The sequence below is a fragment of the Drosophila gunungcola genome, unplaced genomic scaffold (genome assembly GCF_025200985.1).
Source record: "Drosophila gunungcola strain Sukarami unplaced genomic scaffold, Dgunungcola_SK_2 000065F, whole genome shotgun sequence".
Lineage (NCBI taxonomy): Eukaryota > Metazoa > Arthropoda > Insecta > Diptera > Drosophilidae > Drosophila > Drosophila gunungcola.
The window spans coordinates 421,145-437,590 of record NW_026453228.1 but is presented as its reverse complement, the minus strand read 5'-3'; the positions used below and the strand labels follow the sequence as shown (position 1 = coordinate 437,590).

General features: G+C 45.6%; 1 protein-coding gene across 1 annotated transcript; it reads right to left on the bottom strand.

Annotated features, from left to right (window-relative positions):
- Positions 1 to 2,703: 2,703 nt before the first annotated feature.
- LOC128264311 (uncharacterized) lies at positions 2,704 to 11,746 on the bottom strand. Its single transcript, XM_052999723.1, has 5 exons — positions 11,594 to 11,746; positions 6,686 to 7,208; positions 4,417 to 6,611; positions 3,714 to 4,358; positions 2,704 to 3,150 (listed from the first exon to the last, which is right to left on the bottom strand). Exons 1-5 carry the CDS (start codon positions 11,744 to 11,746, stop codon positions 2,704 to 2,706), a joined length of 3,963 nt encoding a protein of 1,320 aa, XP_052855683.1.
- Positions 11,747 to 16,446: the final 4,700 nt, after the last annotated feature.

Genomic DNA, 16,446 nt, shown 5'->3' with positions numbered 1-16,446 from the left:
GCTCAATTATTAGATAGTTATTTTATATATTTTTATTATTTCTATGGGTGCTATGTGACGTAGTCGTCCGATTTTGATGAAATTAAAACCGTAATTCTGAAATAGTTACCCAATATTATATGTCGAAAAACTAAGAAAAAAATTAAAAAACATCTAAGTTATCATTTTTTTTCATTTTTTTTCCGATCGTTTCTATGGGAGCTATATGATATAGTCGTCCGATTTTGATGAAATTTAAACCGTAATGCTGAAATAATTAACCATTACTATATGTCGAAGAACTGAAAAAAAAGGAAAAACAGCAAAATTATAATTTTTTTTTTTATTTATATTTCCGATTGTTCCTATGGGAGCTATATGCTCCGATCCGGCTCGTTCCGACTTATATACTACCTGCAATAGAAAGACAACTTTTGTTAAAGTTTCATGCAGATAGCTTTAAAACTGAGAGACTAGATTGCGTAGAAACGGACGGACAGACGGACGGCTAGATCGACTCTGCTAGTGATGCTGATCAAGAAAATATATACTTTATAGGGTCGGAAATGTCTCCTTCACTGCGTTGCAAACTTCTGACTGAAATTATAATATAAATATCGCACAGGAAGGGGCAGCTTAACGTGGTCGCTGATGCATTGTCGAAACAGCCTTTGCCAGAAGCATTAAGGCTAGACAAGGAAACCATCGGCACAGGAAAGCAGACTGAAACGCTTAAAGATAACGCCAACAAGAAGAAGGAGATCTTCGAAATTGTGCGCCGCAACATGGAGAAAGCTGCTCAGGACAAAGCCAGACATTATAATTTACGAAGGAGGCAATGGAATCCAGCAATAGGGGATCCGGTTTGGGCGAAGGAGCACCATTTGTCGAAGGGGGTTTCGCGGCATCTTTTCACCAGTCATTTGTAAAGTCCGCCACAAGGGAACACAAAAGGAACGAACCGTCCACGTCAGTGTGCTTAAACAACAAGCACAACAACTCGGTACAAACAAGCAAGGACAACACGAGCATGCAACAACAAGCGGTGCGAACTATAGCGTCGGGAATATGCCAGTGTCTTTAAAGAACGCAGGACACAGACGCATGCACCGAAAGAGCGGGCTATAACATCGGGCATATAACAGAGTCTTTATAGAACGCAGGACACAGTCCTGCACAGTGACCCAGACAACGAGGCAATCGGATTCTGCGTCGGGCATAAAGCCAGAGTCATCCGTTGATACGCCGCGTAGGACAAGATACCGAAAAGACCGCAGGCCAACAACAATCTGTAGCGTTGGCGGACACTGTGCGAATCGCGGAAGTCCACAACCAAATCTTTGTTTTCCCGAGTGAAAAGCTGGGGGGGTGGCGGATTTTTGCCCTTGGAGGATGCTGATGGAAATGGCGATTCGTTGGGTTCTTTTTTCGCAAATGTGAATTTTTATTTCATATAACTTGCTTCACTTAACTTGTACAACATCACTTAGTGGCTTCGAAATTATAACTCCTTAACTCTACTTAAATCTAATGCTAGGAGAGCGGGGGTGGAGACTGTTAACAGACCGAGAGCGAGATGAGAGTTCATCTGGACATAACTGCTCTCGACTGTTAACGAATAATTTCGACAGTGGCCCCTCCTTGGCGCGGACATTCTCCCCCCCTTGCGACGGCAAACGTAGCAACCAAGTTTTCCACACGTCTGGCGCCTTAAGATTGTCTACAGGATCCCGAGACAATCCAGCCGAACACAGTGCTTTGTGCGACAGGCAGCCCCTCATCCAGATTTATGAACCCGGGTTGGATGACATCACGATAGACGTCAGAGCCCAACACCAGGGATATCGTCGCCGGGCGATGAAACTGTTCATCAGCAAGACGGATATCATTAAACCTAGCGCGAACATCGTCGGCTAGTGCACGGATTGGAGTGCGAGTGGAGAAGTTGGGGCTGACCTTGAGCACCACGTCGATTTTGAAGGTGCCTGTTCGCGACCTTATCGTCGCCGAACAGACCGTCTCGTCTCCGACGCTTGTCGTGGGGAGCCGGAACGCCGCAGCGAGCGATCTATCAATGGTGCTCACCGGGGAGCACGGGTCGATCAGGGCACCCGTCTCGTATTTATTGGTTCCTGTGTCGAGAACCACGATGGCCGTCGGGATGATTTGCACACTCCGATGCTGCAACAGAGACCCCACAGATGGAGCTGCAGTTGGCGCTTCGGCCTGGTCGGAATGCCGGGAACGATTCCGCGAGCTGGGTGTTGGACCCCGAGAGCGTGAGCCGGAAGCTGATGGTCGTGATGCAGTTACCGAAGGTCGCACTGGAGAAATTGACTGGCGTCGCGAACTGGAAGACTCGCGCATATGGAGCAACGTGTGGTGGTCCTGCCCACATTTTTTGCACGTGTCTCCGCTGCGACATACTTCTTCGGAGTGCTGATGTGCCAGGCAATTAGCGCAGTATTTGTTAATGATAACGGCGCGTAGCCGCTTCTCAGTACTGAGCCTCAGAAACCTGTTGCATTTCCGTAGCGGATGGATTCCCCGACAGACTCGGCAGCGGTAGAATCGAGTACCTCGGGAACGTCTGTCGTCCAGAGTTTGGGCGCTGCGAGGTCGTGGAGCCATGGTTTTAATGCTTTAATATATAAAAAATAAATAAATGATAAGTACATTTAGTGTCAATCGTGAACGAATTTTGGAGCATGAGGACAGAAGGCACTATTTTGGAAGTACTGAGGCTGCCTTGGCCTCCATAGGAAGAAGTACTAGCTTATGGACGGGACGTTTAATAATTCCTCGAGCGGTACGGATTTCTACTACGCGAACTCTACTATCGGCCCCTGGAAAGACAGATACAACTCTGCCGAGCCGCCAGTCGTTTGATGGCATATTGTCTTCTTTGACGACCACCATATCATCGACTTGTATATCTTTGGACGGATTCTGCCACTTATTGCGCTTGTGCAGTTCCTTTAAATATTCCTCTTTCCATCGCGCACTGAACTGCTGATGCAGGGCCTTTAAATGTTGCCAGCGATTTATAATCGACTTAGCATCGCCCTTAATTTCGGGTTCAGCTGTGGAAAGCAACGGACCCCCAATCAGAAAGTGGCCTGGCGTTAACGCCAACAAATCAGAAGGATTTTCGGCATGGGAGACAGTGGCCTGGAATTAAGGCACGCTTCAACTTTGGCAAGAAGGGTAGAGAGCTCTTCAAACGTATACTTCCGACTTGACGTCGATTTGTAGAAAAGTGTTTTAAAGCTTTTCACTCCAGCCTCCCATAGTCCTCTCATATGTGGAGCTCCTGGTGGAATGAAACGCCACAAAAGTCCCTGATGGCTATAGGCATCAGTCACAGACTCCTTGATCGCTTGCATAAAATCACGCGAAAGTAGAGTCGCTGCCCCCACAAAGGTTTTGCCATTATCCGAATGAACCCGCTGAGGACAACCCCTCCTCGCTACGAATCGGGCAAAGGCTGCGAGGAACTTCTCGGTTGTGAGGTCGGAAGTAAGCTCTAAATGGATCGCCTTTGTGGAGAAACATACAAACACGCAAACATATCCCTTGGTAATGAGGCATGCTCTGCCTGTATAGTTTTTTATTTCAAATGGGCCTGCATAATCAATGCCAGTATATGTAAAAGGCCTGGAAAAGGAAACTCGATCGGTCGGAAGATCGCCCATTAATTGCGTCTGTAATTTCTTCTTGTAAATAGTACACACCTTACAGGAGTTTAGCACAGCTTTTACCAGATTCTTGAGTTTAGGAATCCAATACTTCGATCGAATGAGGCGTACCACTAGTTGGTTGCCGCCATGCAGGGAAATCTGGTGTGAAAAAAGGACGAGCAGACGAGAAAGCCTACAGTTATATGGCAGTATAATAGGATGGCGCTCGTCATACTGAAGTGCTGTTGAGGCAGTAATGCGACCACATGCTCTTAACAGGCCGTGCTGGTCTAGGAATGGAAACAGGTTGGCTATCGGGCTGGACACTGGAATTGGACACTTATCGTTTAGGAATTTAAGCTCTTGGGTATATTCCTCACGTTGAGCATATAGAATAAGGGCTCTTTCAGCTTCTCGGACCTCCTCCTTTGTAGGCCGGTCAGCTGGGCCCCTCGGCATCTTGCGGCAGCGTAGAGTGAACCGTAACACGTACGCAAGGACCCGCAGAGCCTTGTCCAATTTGGAGAATCGTTCCAGAAAATCGTCGTATAGGGCCTTTGCCAAATTGACCTTCACAGCACGCTGCTCTAAGTCTGTAACTGGAGTCGCAAGCCCCTGTGTTGGCCACTGGCCTTTTGGCCGGTCCTTTCCACCAGAGTTGGCTATGAACCAGATCCTGCAGCGAAACTCCTCGGCTGGCTAGGTCCGCGGAATTGTGCTCAGATCGCACATGCGCCCAATGCTCAGCGCTCTTCACCTGAGTAATCTTGGTCACTCGGTTGGCTACAAACGTGGCCCATTGGCATGCCGGTTTGTTCAACCATGCGAGGACGATGGTGGAATCAGTCCAGCAGAAAATGTCGGAATTGGAAATTGGCATATTCGGAAGGATAGCTGCGATCATTTCTGACAACAGCAAGGCCCCACACAGTTCGAGTCGTGGAAGGGATACCGTTTTAACGGGTGCGACTCGGGTCTTGGCGGTAAGCAGATGTGTCATAATATTATGTCCTACTTCAACCCGCAAGTATATTGCGGCCCCATATGCCTTCTGCGACACATCACAAAACCCATGATGCTCGACCTTCACCTCTGGCTGGAACCCAACCCATCTAGGAATACGGATTTGCTTGAGCTCGGAATAGCTGCGCAAAAACTCTTGCCATCTTTGATTCATTTCTGTGGGGATATTTTCATCCCAGCCCAACTCTTGCAACCAAATTTCTTGCATAAAGATTTTTGAGCGGACAATAAACGGGGACAGCCATCCCGCGGGGTCAAAAAGTTTCGCGATCTGGGAAAGAACCTCTCTCTTGGTATACGTAGATTCAATCGAAACTAGCGGTGGAACAAAATAGAACTCGTCCGAGGTCGCATTCCACCGAACCCCAAGTGCTTTGGTAGTGCTTTCGGAATTGAGATCGCGAAAGTCATCGTGGAGTAGGTGCTCGTTAGGGATATCTTCGAGTATGCTATTCTGATTCGCTGTCCACTTTCTCAACGGGAACCCGGCAAGGTTAAAAGCGTGGCAAAGCTCGCGGATAGCAAGTCGAGCCTCTTGTATGCAATTGGCCCCTGCCAGAACATCGTCTACGTACATAAAATGCCGAATAATATTGGTTGCTTTTGGAAACTCCGTTTCTACGTCGTCTGCCAATTGTTGGAGTACGCGAAGTGCCAGAAACGGTGCACAGTTGACACCAAAGGTGACGGTTTTTAGTTCGAAATCGCTTACTTCTCCTTCTTTGTTTCGGAATAAAATTCTTTGGAACGGCGTGTGCTTGGGATCGACCCAGATTTGACGGTACACGTACTGGAAATAACGCCACTTCAAGATCTGAATGGTTAAATCAGATTGTAGGACTGGACCAGCATGAAGAATATCGTTCAAGCTTGTCCCATTTGCTGAAGGGCTATAAGCATTGAATACCACGCGTAGTTTAGTGGTGGTGCTCTCGGGTTTGATCATAGCATGGTGTGGAAGATAATAGTTTGGAGTATCGTAAGACGGGGGAACTTCTCTCATGTGACCCAGATCCAAATACTCTTGAATGACTGAGTCATATTGCTCTTTTAGTGGAAAGTCTCTTTTTAAACGGTTTTCGTTCCTAAGAAGCTGAGCTAGGGCAATGGATCGCGAGTGCCCCAATTTGGATCCGAAATTTTCGGGTTCGCAAAACGGTAACGTTACCACGTATTTCCCGCTTGCGTCTCTAGTGGTGGTTTGGAGAAAATTGCCCTCGCAATAGGAATCGGATTCCTTTACCCTCCTTGTTGGTATATTCTCCACCTCCCAAAACTTAGTGAGAAGTTTTTCTAAGACCCTGTCACTTGTTTCGGTTATCTGGGTCGTGAAAGCTGCTACCCGCTTTTGGACTGATGCATTGGACACTGGGCCGGTAAGCACCCAGCCGAAAATAGTCTCCTGTCCTAGCAGAGAGCCGCAAATGTTGGTGCGCGTGCCGCTCAGCCACACGGACGGTAAAATGTCGGCTCCGATCAGAACATCTATCTGGGAACTCTCTAAAAATGTTGGATCTGCGAGGGGGATGGCCGGTAAATCAACCAGCGCATCTCGTGGAATTGGGTACGACGGAAGCATTCCAGCCAGTTTGGGCAAGACGTAAGCTGTGGTTTCTAGCTGAAGGCCTGGCTTATTAGGGGCTCGAATAGAAAAATGGCAGAGCTTGGTCGCCTGAGCGGAAACGGTTTGATTTAAGCCCGAAACTTGGGCTTGGATAAGGCGGAATGGCAGCTTAATCAGATTGAACAGGCGTTCCGAAATAAACGTTGCCTCAGAACCCGAGTCTATTAGAGCACGAGCCCTGTAGTTCGTTCCCAAGTGGCATATATCAATAATAGCCGTGCCTAGCAAAACCGCTCTAGCACCGGTTGCGAAATAGTTCTGCACACTGGGCGGATTTTCTAGACCGGTGGCGGCCCCTTGCACCGCTGGATTTTGAGGGCTTGCAGACGAACTACTTGCGGAAGTTGACCCACGGGAAATGGGGTTGCCTTTATGCAACAGTGTATGATGCCGAGCTCGGCATGTGAAACAGCTGTGAGTGCTAGTACAGTCACGTAGCTGGTGTCCTTTGCGAAGCAATTTAGGCAAAGCTGTTTTTTTTTGATGTAGATTGTTTGCGCATTCACAGACATCTGGAGAAAACGCTGGCATAAGCGCACTGGATGACTCTCTTTTGAGCACAGGTCGCAATTCTTTGGTTTAGTAACTACCTTTGCTTCGAAAGAGTTGAGCTTCCTGGGAACGGGTTGACTCTTAGCGGTAGAGTGATTGCTGTGGCTGGGTTTCATCTCCTCAATCGCCTCTAGCGTTCGGTATCGTTCGCTAAGAAACGTGTTCATTTCATCCCAGGTCGGAATGTCGGACTTGGATGAAAGGGACTGCTCCCATAAGGAAAGGGTCAGTTTCGGCAATCTACTGGCGCACAGGAATACCAGGAGACAGTCCCAGTTCTCTGTGGAAATGTTGGAATGAGCCAGCGCTATCAAACACCCTTGGATTGTGCTCTGTAGGTCTTTCAGTGCCTGGCCAGATTCGGGATTTACGGAACCCAAATTAAAAAGCAGTTTGAGTTGGCTATTTACTAGCAGTCTCTTATTTTCGAAACGGTCTCGAAGTGCTTCCTAAGCTGAATCGAAACCCTCATTTGTAAGAGGGGATTTGGATACGATTGCCTTAGCCTCGCCGCTAGTTTTAGCGTTGAGATGGAAAAGTTTTTCGACCGCTGTCAACCTATGATTGTTGACATAAACTGCGGTAAAAAGATCCCTAAATGTTGGCCATTTCAAATAGTCTCCTTCGAAAACCTCAGTGTCGCATGGCGGTAGTCGGCAACCGGACGAAAACGGAATGGGCAGGGTGTTGGAATTGGCGTTGGCCGTTTGAGTTTTCACTCGCTCAATTTGTTCACTGAGTTTCGCGGTACAGGATTCGTAAACTTCATAGCAATGCTCATATTTGGCTTGCAGAAGATCTAACATTGCATGCGCCTCCCCGCCCCCCGCAAGAATTGCGTCTGAACATACTTCGTACTCGTTCTCTACCCTGTCCCATAATGCCTTGATTTGATCACGTCGAACTTGGCACGTGTGGACCGAAGGATCTGAAGCCCCTGAAACGTTTATTCTGGCTTCAAATGTGCTCAGACGGTCAGAGATCGAAATAAATTTGTCTAAAACTGCGTCGCGTTGGGCCATCTTTACGCTGGATCGCGTGACTTTTATTTGTGGAACTACAGGAGCGTTTAAGGAGCTGTCGCTTTTTGCTTTGGAAATCAACGCTTTGGGTTCTTGTTTACCCTGAGACACACGAGGGGACGCTGATCGTGGTCGCTCTAAGCTTACCCGCGGGGTTGTCTTCAAACTTTTCTTATCCCCTATGGGCATGCTAGAATAAGGATATATTTTCGGAAATGTACGTATGTAAATATGTTTCTGGAATGTACGTGTGCAAATATGTTTCTGGAATGTACGTATGCAAATATGTTTCTGCAATGTACGTATGTGAATATGTACATAAAAAATTGAAATGGAAAAAAAGAAAACCGTGGAGTCCCAAAATGGCGATGGGTTGGAAATAGTAAAAATCGTACTTATCTTTTTGTTCTTGAAATTGAAGAAAATCCACCGGTGCCGCTGGGAAATGCAGATCGATCCGGCCGAAGAACCAAAAAATGAAAAGCTGGGGGGTGGCGGATTTCTGCCCTTGGAGGATGCTGATGGAAATGGCGACTCGTTGGGTTCTTTTTTCGCAAATGTGAATTTTTATTTCATATAACTTGCTTCACTTAACTTGTACAACATCACTTAGTGGCTTTGAAATTATAACTCCTTAACTCTACTTAAATCTAATGCTAGGAGAGCGGGGGTGGAGACTGTTAACAGACCGAGAGCGAGATGAGAGTTCATCTGGACATAACTGCTCTCGACTGTTAACGAATAATTTCGACAGTGGCCCCTCCTTGGCGTGGACACCGAGGAAAGATGGGAGACGGTACAGCTCGAGAGCTTTACCGTAGCATGCCAAACCGGAAAAACAGGAAAATGACTCACACACACATAAACGGCCACAATTAGAAAGAAAAAAAACACACAAAATGCACTACAGCTGAGCCGGCAATCTGAAATAAGAGATGTACAGGGAAACAAACCACTTGCCAACTAAATGCAGAACGCCGCAAGAGATTGATGAACCTAGCAGGGTCATTGACCCCGGCCCCAAGGGCAGGTAAGGTCAAACCTGCAATCCTGGGCCAAGCTTTGAAGGAAAGAGACAATACGTAAACCATATCATTGTGCGAATACACCATAAACAAAGGATGGGGGCGCTTCGATTTATAGCGACCGATTGGCACTGGACGATAGTGTCGATCGGTGGGCAGAAAATAATGGAAATATCGGCACACGGAGAGTCACACTGGGAAACATCGATAACATCGGGTGGCAACGCCATGCTAGGTCACGGAGCCGAAAGCAGCTTAAGACCGATCGGCTTGGCGGAGAGTGACCATACAACGGAGAGTCACACTGGAGAATATCGATAACACCGGGGGCAACGCCACACTATTTCACGGAATCGATAGCAGCTGAAGAACTATCGGCTCTGCGTAGAGGACTAAACACGGAAATCGAGAAACGTCTGGGGCGGGAATTCAAAACGCTATGGGGAAACGTCTGGGGCGGGAGATTTAAACTCTGGAAGGAGGATCGGCACTGTGGAACTCAAGAACGAGCTGTGAGTGTCGTGGGAACCATCTGGAAGAACGAGTCGGCTAGAAGGCTACAAGTGAAGGAGGACAAGTACGAGGAGAAGACACGTCGAAGGAAGGATAACAGAATGTGAAGGCAGAGAGAACAACGAGTCTCTTTTTCGGTTCCGAAGTAAGGGGAAAATGTGAGGAGTTGAATAACTCCCCACAAGTTAAAAAGCAAGCAGAGTAAAAGCATGCAAGCAGTGGCCTACCAGTTATCAGTTACGCGGCGAATTCGCACGTAGTAACGGTAGTGCGGCGAGAGAGTGGTGCCCTGAGCACCAGACAAGGACAAGGAGGGTCAGAGATAGACGGCAATAAAAGAGAGCAGATATGGGCCGTGTGCAGAAGGAAATAAGGGGACGGCACCGGACTTCGGACCCTTATATTGGTGCCTTGCGCAGGGGGGGAAAGGTCGAACGGTAAAACCGTAACCTTTGGACCAGGTAAGGAGACGCAGATAACTAGCGGAAAACACAGGCCTATATAAGCAGGCCGAGCGCAAGAAGCTGGATCAGCCGTTTTCTACCAGTCAACAAGTGTCTCGAAAGGCGTAGGCCTTGAGATCACAGCAGTTCACCGCTAGAGTCCCAGAACGGCAGCTTACCGAATCGTGAGCGCTACGCCAACAAGGAGCGGATCCAGTCGCTACATCCGGAGGCAAAGCAAGGACAACAAGGACCCTCAGGACGACGAACAACGAGCACCGTGAGAGCATCAGATACGTCGAATTCTAAAGTCTGCGGCAAGGAGTTTAATGTGGAAGCGTTCGTCTAGAACCTGGCGTTTGACCCAGGACTGCGTTCTCGGGTAGAAACTGAGCTTACGTCCGGTACGACCGGCCGGGACAGAGCAAGGGACAGGAGGCTGCGGCTGCGAAAGGCGTACGCCTTGAGAGCACAGTGCCTGTTCACCCTAGTCTGAGAACGGTAACGCATCCCTAAGCCCTGTAACCCCGCCGAGCCAAAGGCAGCAGAAGGCATCGCGAGCAAAGCCGGCGAGGGAGACATCACTTCCCATCACCCAGCGAGCCGTTCAACGTGGAAAGGAACCGACGGCGGAGCATATTTCTACATTATCAATACAAAACCCAGCCCGGGGGTCAAGTCGGCGAATACAAGATCCTTGTATACTCCCAATCTTTCTGTGCGTTTTCACTGATCAATAGGGCGGTCACGTTCAAATAAATTCGGTGGGACGAACACTTCTGAGCTAGCCGCACGATATTCGTAGCGAGCAGATAAAGCAAGAAAATCAGTTCGTTACACACCGTTTCCTCTTCCTCCTCGTCCATCCAGCTTCTGCAGAAATCCTGTGAGTACCCGTATTATTATTGAGTCTTATAGCCTGATTCCATTGGCGCATTAAAACGCATTTAGCCTAATGCGCATTTATTTACACAGGGAATCCCATAAAGCTTAATGCCGCATTTAATATAAATGTTATTATTAAATGCGATTAAAAACCATTCGCTCCGAACGTTTTTAGGAAAAAAAACCGGAAAATACCGATGTTCAACGATATTTTGTTCGTGCCACCACTACAACAGCTGTTTTCTATATGCATGGTTGGCGCAATTTTTGATGTCTTTTGAATACAAAATCTAGTTTGTATAAAAATGACTGAAACCTAGAGCACACGCTGCAAATTCTGCTCGCAGTACCACAGTGCATTACTGCTGGATCTCTGGCATAAAATAACTCCCACATATAAGGGTATCCTTGCCGTTTTAGAAACTGTGGGGGTCTCCATTGCAAACCCGACATAACAACGTAATCAGCTTCTCTTCCTTGTTGTCCAAGTTGGCAAATGTCTCGGTCGCATTATGGATGTCCTGCTGAGGATTACAGAGTTTAGTAAACTCACTCATGTTCATCAATTTTAATTAATTTCTTTTGGATTTGCCAAAATTCAAAAGTAAACAACCCAGATCAGCTGTTCGTGCCACTAACATGTCGGAGTAGGATTAGCTAAATGCTAATGCGCCAATGAAATCAGGCACATTTAAAAAGTCCACTAATGCGGCAATGGAATCAGGCTATTAGTAATTTCGACGTTTCGATACTAAAATGGGCCATGTTTGGCGAATGCGGCAGTCTTACATTCTGCCATGCTAGATTCGCTGGCCTTTTATTTTTGTTTTTTTTTTTTTATATTTACCTGACAGGTAGTCATCGGCAAACCCATGTTCTCCTTATCCGGTAGAAGGGGTATGGAAGTGCCCAGTCTTGCCAGCTCGTTAGCTGTACAGTTGCCTGCGATGTTTCGGTGACCGGGAACCCATATCAGGTTGATGCTATACTTCGGAGCCATCTCGTGCAGAGATCTGCGACAGTTTAATATTGTATGACAGTGTTTGTCGCGTAGATAGAGCTAATGTTGAGTTGATCAGAATATATACCACCGCCAAAGTGGCTATCTATTTTTGAGCCGTCAGTGTATATGCTAAGTGCTTCTGTGGGCCTTGGCTGACCTTGCTCCCAGTCTTGTCTACTTGGGAGCAGGATTTCAAAGGGGATGCAGTTAAAATCTATTGGTTTAAATAGGTCCGTTTTGTTTGGAATTGATTTGTCTTGCTCGCGAATTCTGGCATGTGATTTCAGTTGTCCAGTGTCTCTCAACCGAACCGCAGCTATTTTAGCCCGTTCAATGCCAGCTAATTCTAGGAAGACTAGGAAGGCTCAACATAGCGTTCAGCTCGTCGTTTGGGGTACTACGAAGGGCACCACTTAATCATAGGGATGCCATCCGGTTGTCTGCGTATTTAGCGCACTTAGCGCAGGCCACTAGATAGATACTTCGTAGAGTTAAATAGGCTTGACTATTGCTATGTATATCCAGTTGACAAGTTTTGGGGCCATGCCCCATTTCATCCCGATGGATTTCTTGGAGGTGTAGAGGGCAATGGTTTCTTTCCTTGTTCTCACTTGGTTGTTCAGTCTCAATATTAAACGCTTGTCTAGTACTAACCCCAGGTATCTAGCGTTGTTAATGAAGGAGAGAATGCAATAGTTTAGTATTGAGGTGTTTAATTGTGGAACCTTATATTCATTAGTAAATAGCATAGGTTCAGTTTTTGAGGGAGTTACTCCCAGTCCTTTCTCTGCAGTCCAGTCAGAGGGTATTTTTAGCTTAGCGATCATCAGATCGCAAAGCGTTTTGTGGGAATATGCCTGTGAAGAAGATGGCTACATCGTCTGCATGTGCCACAACCTTGCATCCGCCTCCTCAAATTTACACATCAGTTTATTTACTCCGATGTTCCATAGTAGGGGGAACCCTGGTTTGTGTTGAGATTCCCTATGAGGAGGAGGTGTGGTCTTCATTTCTGATATTATGAAGCAGAAAAATGCTACGGTGCTTTTTGGCTAAAATGAATTTAACCCCCATTTGGGCCAAGTATTAACTATGTCTGCTCCGCTGTCAGCCAAGCAAAGCAATAGCGCAGCAGACGATGCAGACCAACTCTTTGTTCAGCACGAACATTGCCTGGCTGATCGATTTTTCATGCCTGCGTGCCAAGATGGGTGTTACACCTTTGCAAAATGAAAATGATGTCCTCTGGTGTTTTAATAGTGGACGACAGCCAAATTCTCGCTCGTGGTCTACTGGGGACGTATCACCAGTTAAGTGCGATCATTTTCTCCCCTTTTTTTACTTTCAGAATGAGTATCAAAAATTATAATTAACCATTTTGAGTTTTTAGTTTCATTGACTCTTATAAGAATTGTATAGTTTTTAGTAAATGACCATCATTTTTAGTTAGCCGAATTATTTACACCCCTTTTGGTAGACGTAACTTCACAAAAGTATTTTACAAAATAAAATGTTCGGTCCTTACTTATTAATATAAAAAATATATAGCTTTAATAGCTCAAAGTTATTAATTTTTAAACGTGTTTTATGACGAACAACTGTGTGTTGGTGGTGTATAAAGTGTGATAAGAACAAAGAATACGATTTTTGTACTATATCTTATCTTTTATGTCTTCTGTCATTTAGTTTTTGTATTTTCAAAACTTTATTTTTATCTTATTTATATTAAGACACAGAATATAAATCCTTGTCACCAATTTGTAGTGCATAACACTATTGATAAAAAGACACGTGGTGCTGTTTTGATTTACACTCAATTCTTTATCAAACAAAAGCACCTCTTATTGAGGTATAAAAGTCGTGACCTTCAACATACAAAATATGTGATAAAAAATAATGTGACAAAAAATGAATAAGCGTTTCACTAAATAAATACACTTTTTAAATGTTCACATTCGGACCGCTTTATTTCGGTATTTTGCCTACACCAGCAGTCGCGCAATATTGAAAAGTAGACCTTGGCGACGCCTCAGGAGATTGGTCCAGAAAACTCCTGAAAAGTGGGAAGAGAACCTGCCATGTGCGAAGTTGCCATGGTGGTCGAACATGGCAACGTTCTTGGAGACAAGATGTCGGCTGTTGAAAAATCTGGAACCGACTATACTAACAGCAGCTCCTACTCAGCAGGCGGTAACAAATAACCCTAGCTCTCCAACAGTGTTGGTGTGTACCTAGATACTTGTACCGAGGTACGTACTCAGGTAAAAAATAATGATACCTTATACCTTACCTAGGTAAAAGAATGTTAGAATACCTTTTACCTTAGGTAACGATTTTTTTTATTACAAATTTGCTGTTAGGTATTTATTTACTGAAATATATTTTGTTTTGTTTTTAAATTAGGGGTAACCTGAATTTAATTTGCATTATTCTCGCCAATGTGCGAGAAATGTTAATTCCACCGCATATATATATACGTTGTTTTTTTTTTACTTGTTTCTACAACCAGACTTAATTGCCAGAGCGTGTACATAATATCTTAATACATGTACAACTTAATGAAAATTAAAAAAACTGAGGAATCTATTCAGCAGGATCCTGCGTCTGTCCTAGTAGCCAGTGAACATTTTAGCTCCACCCTTGCACGCCCAGCGCTCAGCATTCCTAGCATGTTCTGTTAGCCACTGCCATCGTCTATGTGAAGAATCGTCATGGAGTGCTCATTCCCTGTCCAGCCATTTTGGATTCCGCTTCCCAGGTTAATAACAGCCAGAATTTGTTTAAGCCTCAACGAGTTGATTGGGGCTGGACTTTTCTTTGATTTAGAAGACCAAGCTTGGCTGGATAATATCCGGAAATATTAGTAGCTCATTGAAAGGCATTAGTTTTTTTTAAATTTTTTTGTCATCCACGATGGTGATTCGCAGCTAAGCGGAATTGTGAAACGGATTTGGAAAATAGATTCTGATTATTCGCCTTTATAATATCATATTCCTATGACTTTCATTGCTAGCAGTATTTCGTAATCAACTGCACTCGCCTAGCCTCCGGCTAGAGAATATTATCAGCATTCCTTGCGTAAATTTTTGAACTTGGAGAAGAAGTTGGCAAAAAATGAACAAAACAAAGCAGAGTATGCTGAGTTTCTGCAAGAGAAATTTTGAAATAGACCACATGTCTCCAGCTGCACGGCAACAAGATTTTCCCCAGTACTTTTTGCCACACCAATGAGTCCACAACCAGAATAGCACGTCAACCAAATTGCGCGTTATATTCGACGGCGCGTTACTCGAAATTCAACCGAAAATTTTGCTTACCCTTCTGCGGATTCGTTTCTTAAAAGCGCCATTTGCGGCGATATTTTCAAAATGTATCGTTGAGTACACGTTTCTCACCTTGATCAGTACCTGCAGTGCATTTTATGGCGTCTGGATCCTAAGGAAAGTGAAAAGAAAACAGTGACGTACGGAACGAAATCGCTGCGTTTTTGGCAATTCGTGCCATGCATAAGTTAGCAATTGAAGAGGGAGCGTCGTTTCCACTTGGTGTTGAAGTTCTTCAAAGAGATTTTTATGCCGACGACTAAATTTTGGGAGGAGACAGCCTGGACTCCGTTATAGAAATTCGGCGTCAGGTTAAGAAGCTTCTGTCGAAAGGAGGTTTTTTAATAAGGAAGTGGTGCTCAAATGAAGCTGCTGCTTTGGACGGTGAGTTAGAGGCTGATAGAGAACAATTTCAGGCATAGAGATCTTTCACGATGGCACTTAAGTAACTAAGGCTCTTGGTCTTGTTTGGATTCCTTGGCGGACAATCTTCTTTTCCACTTCGCCCACGTCGGAACCGCAGGAAGGCCAATATCAAAACGTTCTGTTTTCACCTTAGCTAGATTCTACGACCTTTTGGAGCTTATCTCTTCATGCAGTCTTGGGAAGAAAGTCATTCCCAGGATCTACATACAGCTTTCTTGCCAGCTGTCTATGTTAGACAATTTTGAATTTTAACGATATGTACTTCGCCAGCAAGCTACTTTGGAAATGCAAGTCAGGCTGCATACGGGGCCTGCATATGTATGCGCTATGAAGCCTTTGTTATTGTGCGTTGTCATCTCTTATGCTCTAAATCAGTGGTCGGCACACATACTGTAACATGCTCGCACTTCTTCGTATGATTCATTTGCACGGCGAGTCTTGTCAGTGTGTGTGCGGTTTTAAAATGATCGTGTCGACCTCTGCCGTCGTGCTGCTGCTGCGCTGCCCGCAAGGCCTTAGCCCATGCCTCAAAGATAGGACCGTGCCGACCACTGCTATAAATCTAGACGATGACGATTCCCAAGGCCTATTAGCCTATTAATTTCTAAAATTGCTGCCTTGCTTAATTCTCTACCGCTTCATGCCATTACTGAAAGTTTTATGGAGCACCGAATGCTGCCTTCGACAAGCCGGACGTGACGCATCTCATGATCAGTCTACTAAGCCGATTGCAGCGACTTTGCCAAATGAAGCAGGGTTTCTGGAAGAGATGGAGTAACTTGTACTTCTCGTTTCTTCAGCAACGGAGCAAGTGGAGATCACCAGTTTAAAACGTCATGCCCGGAGCAATTGTAATGAGGAAACGCTACCGATTTTAAGGTGGCAATTTAGTCGCGTTGAGAGCGTTGTTCCAGGGCGTGGTGGAACCATCAGGGTATCAGTCATCCG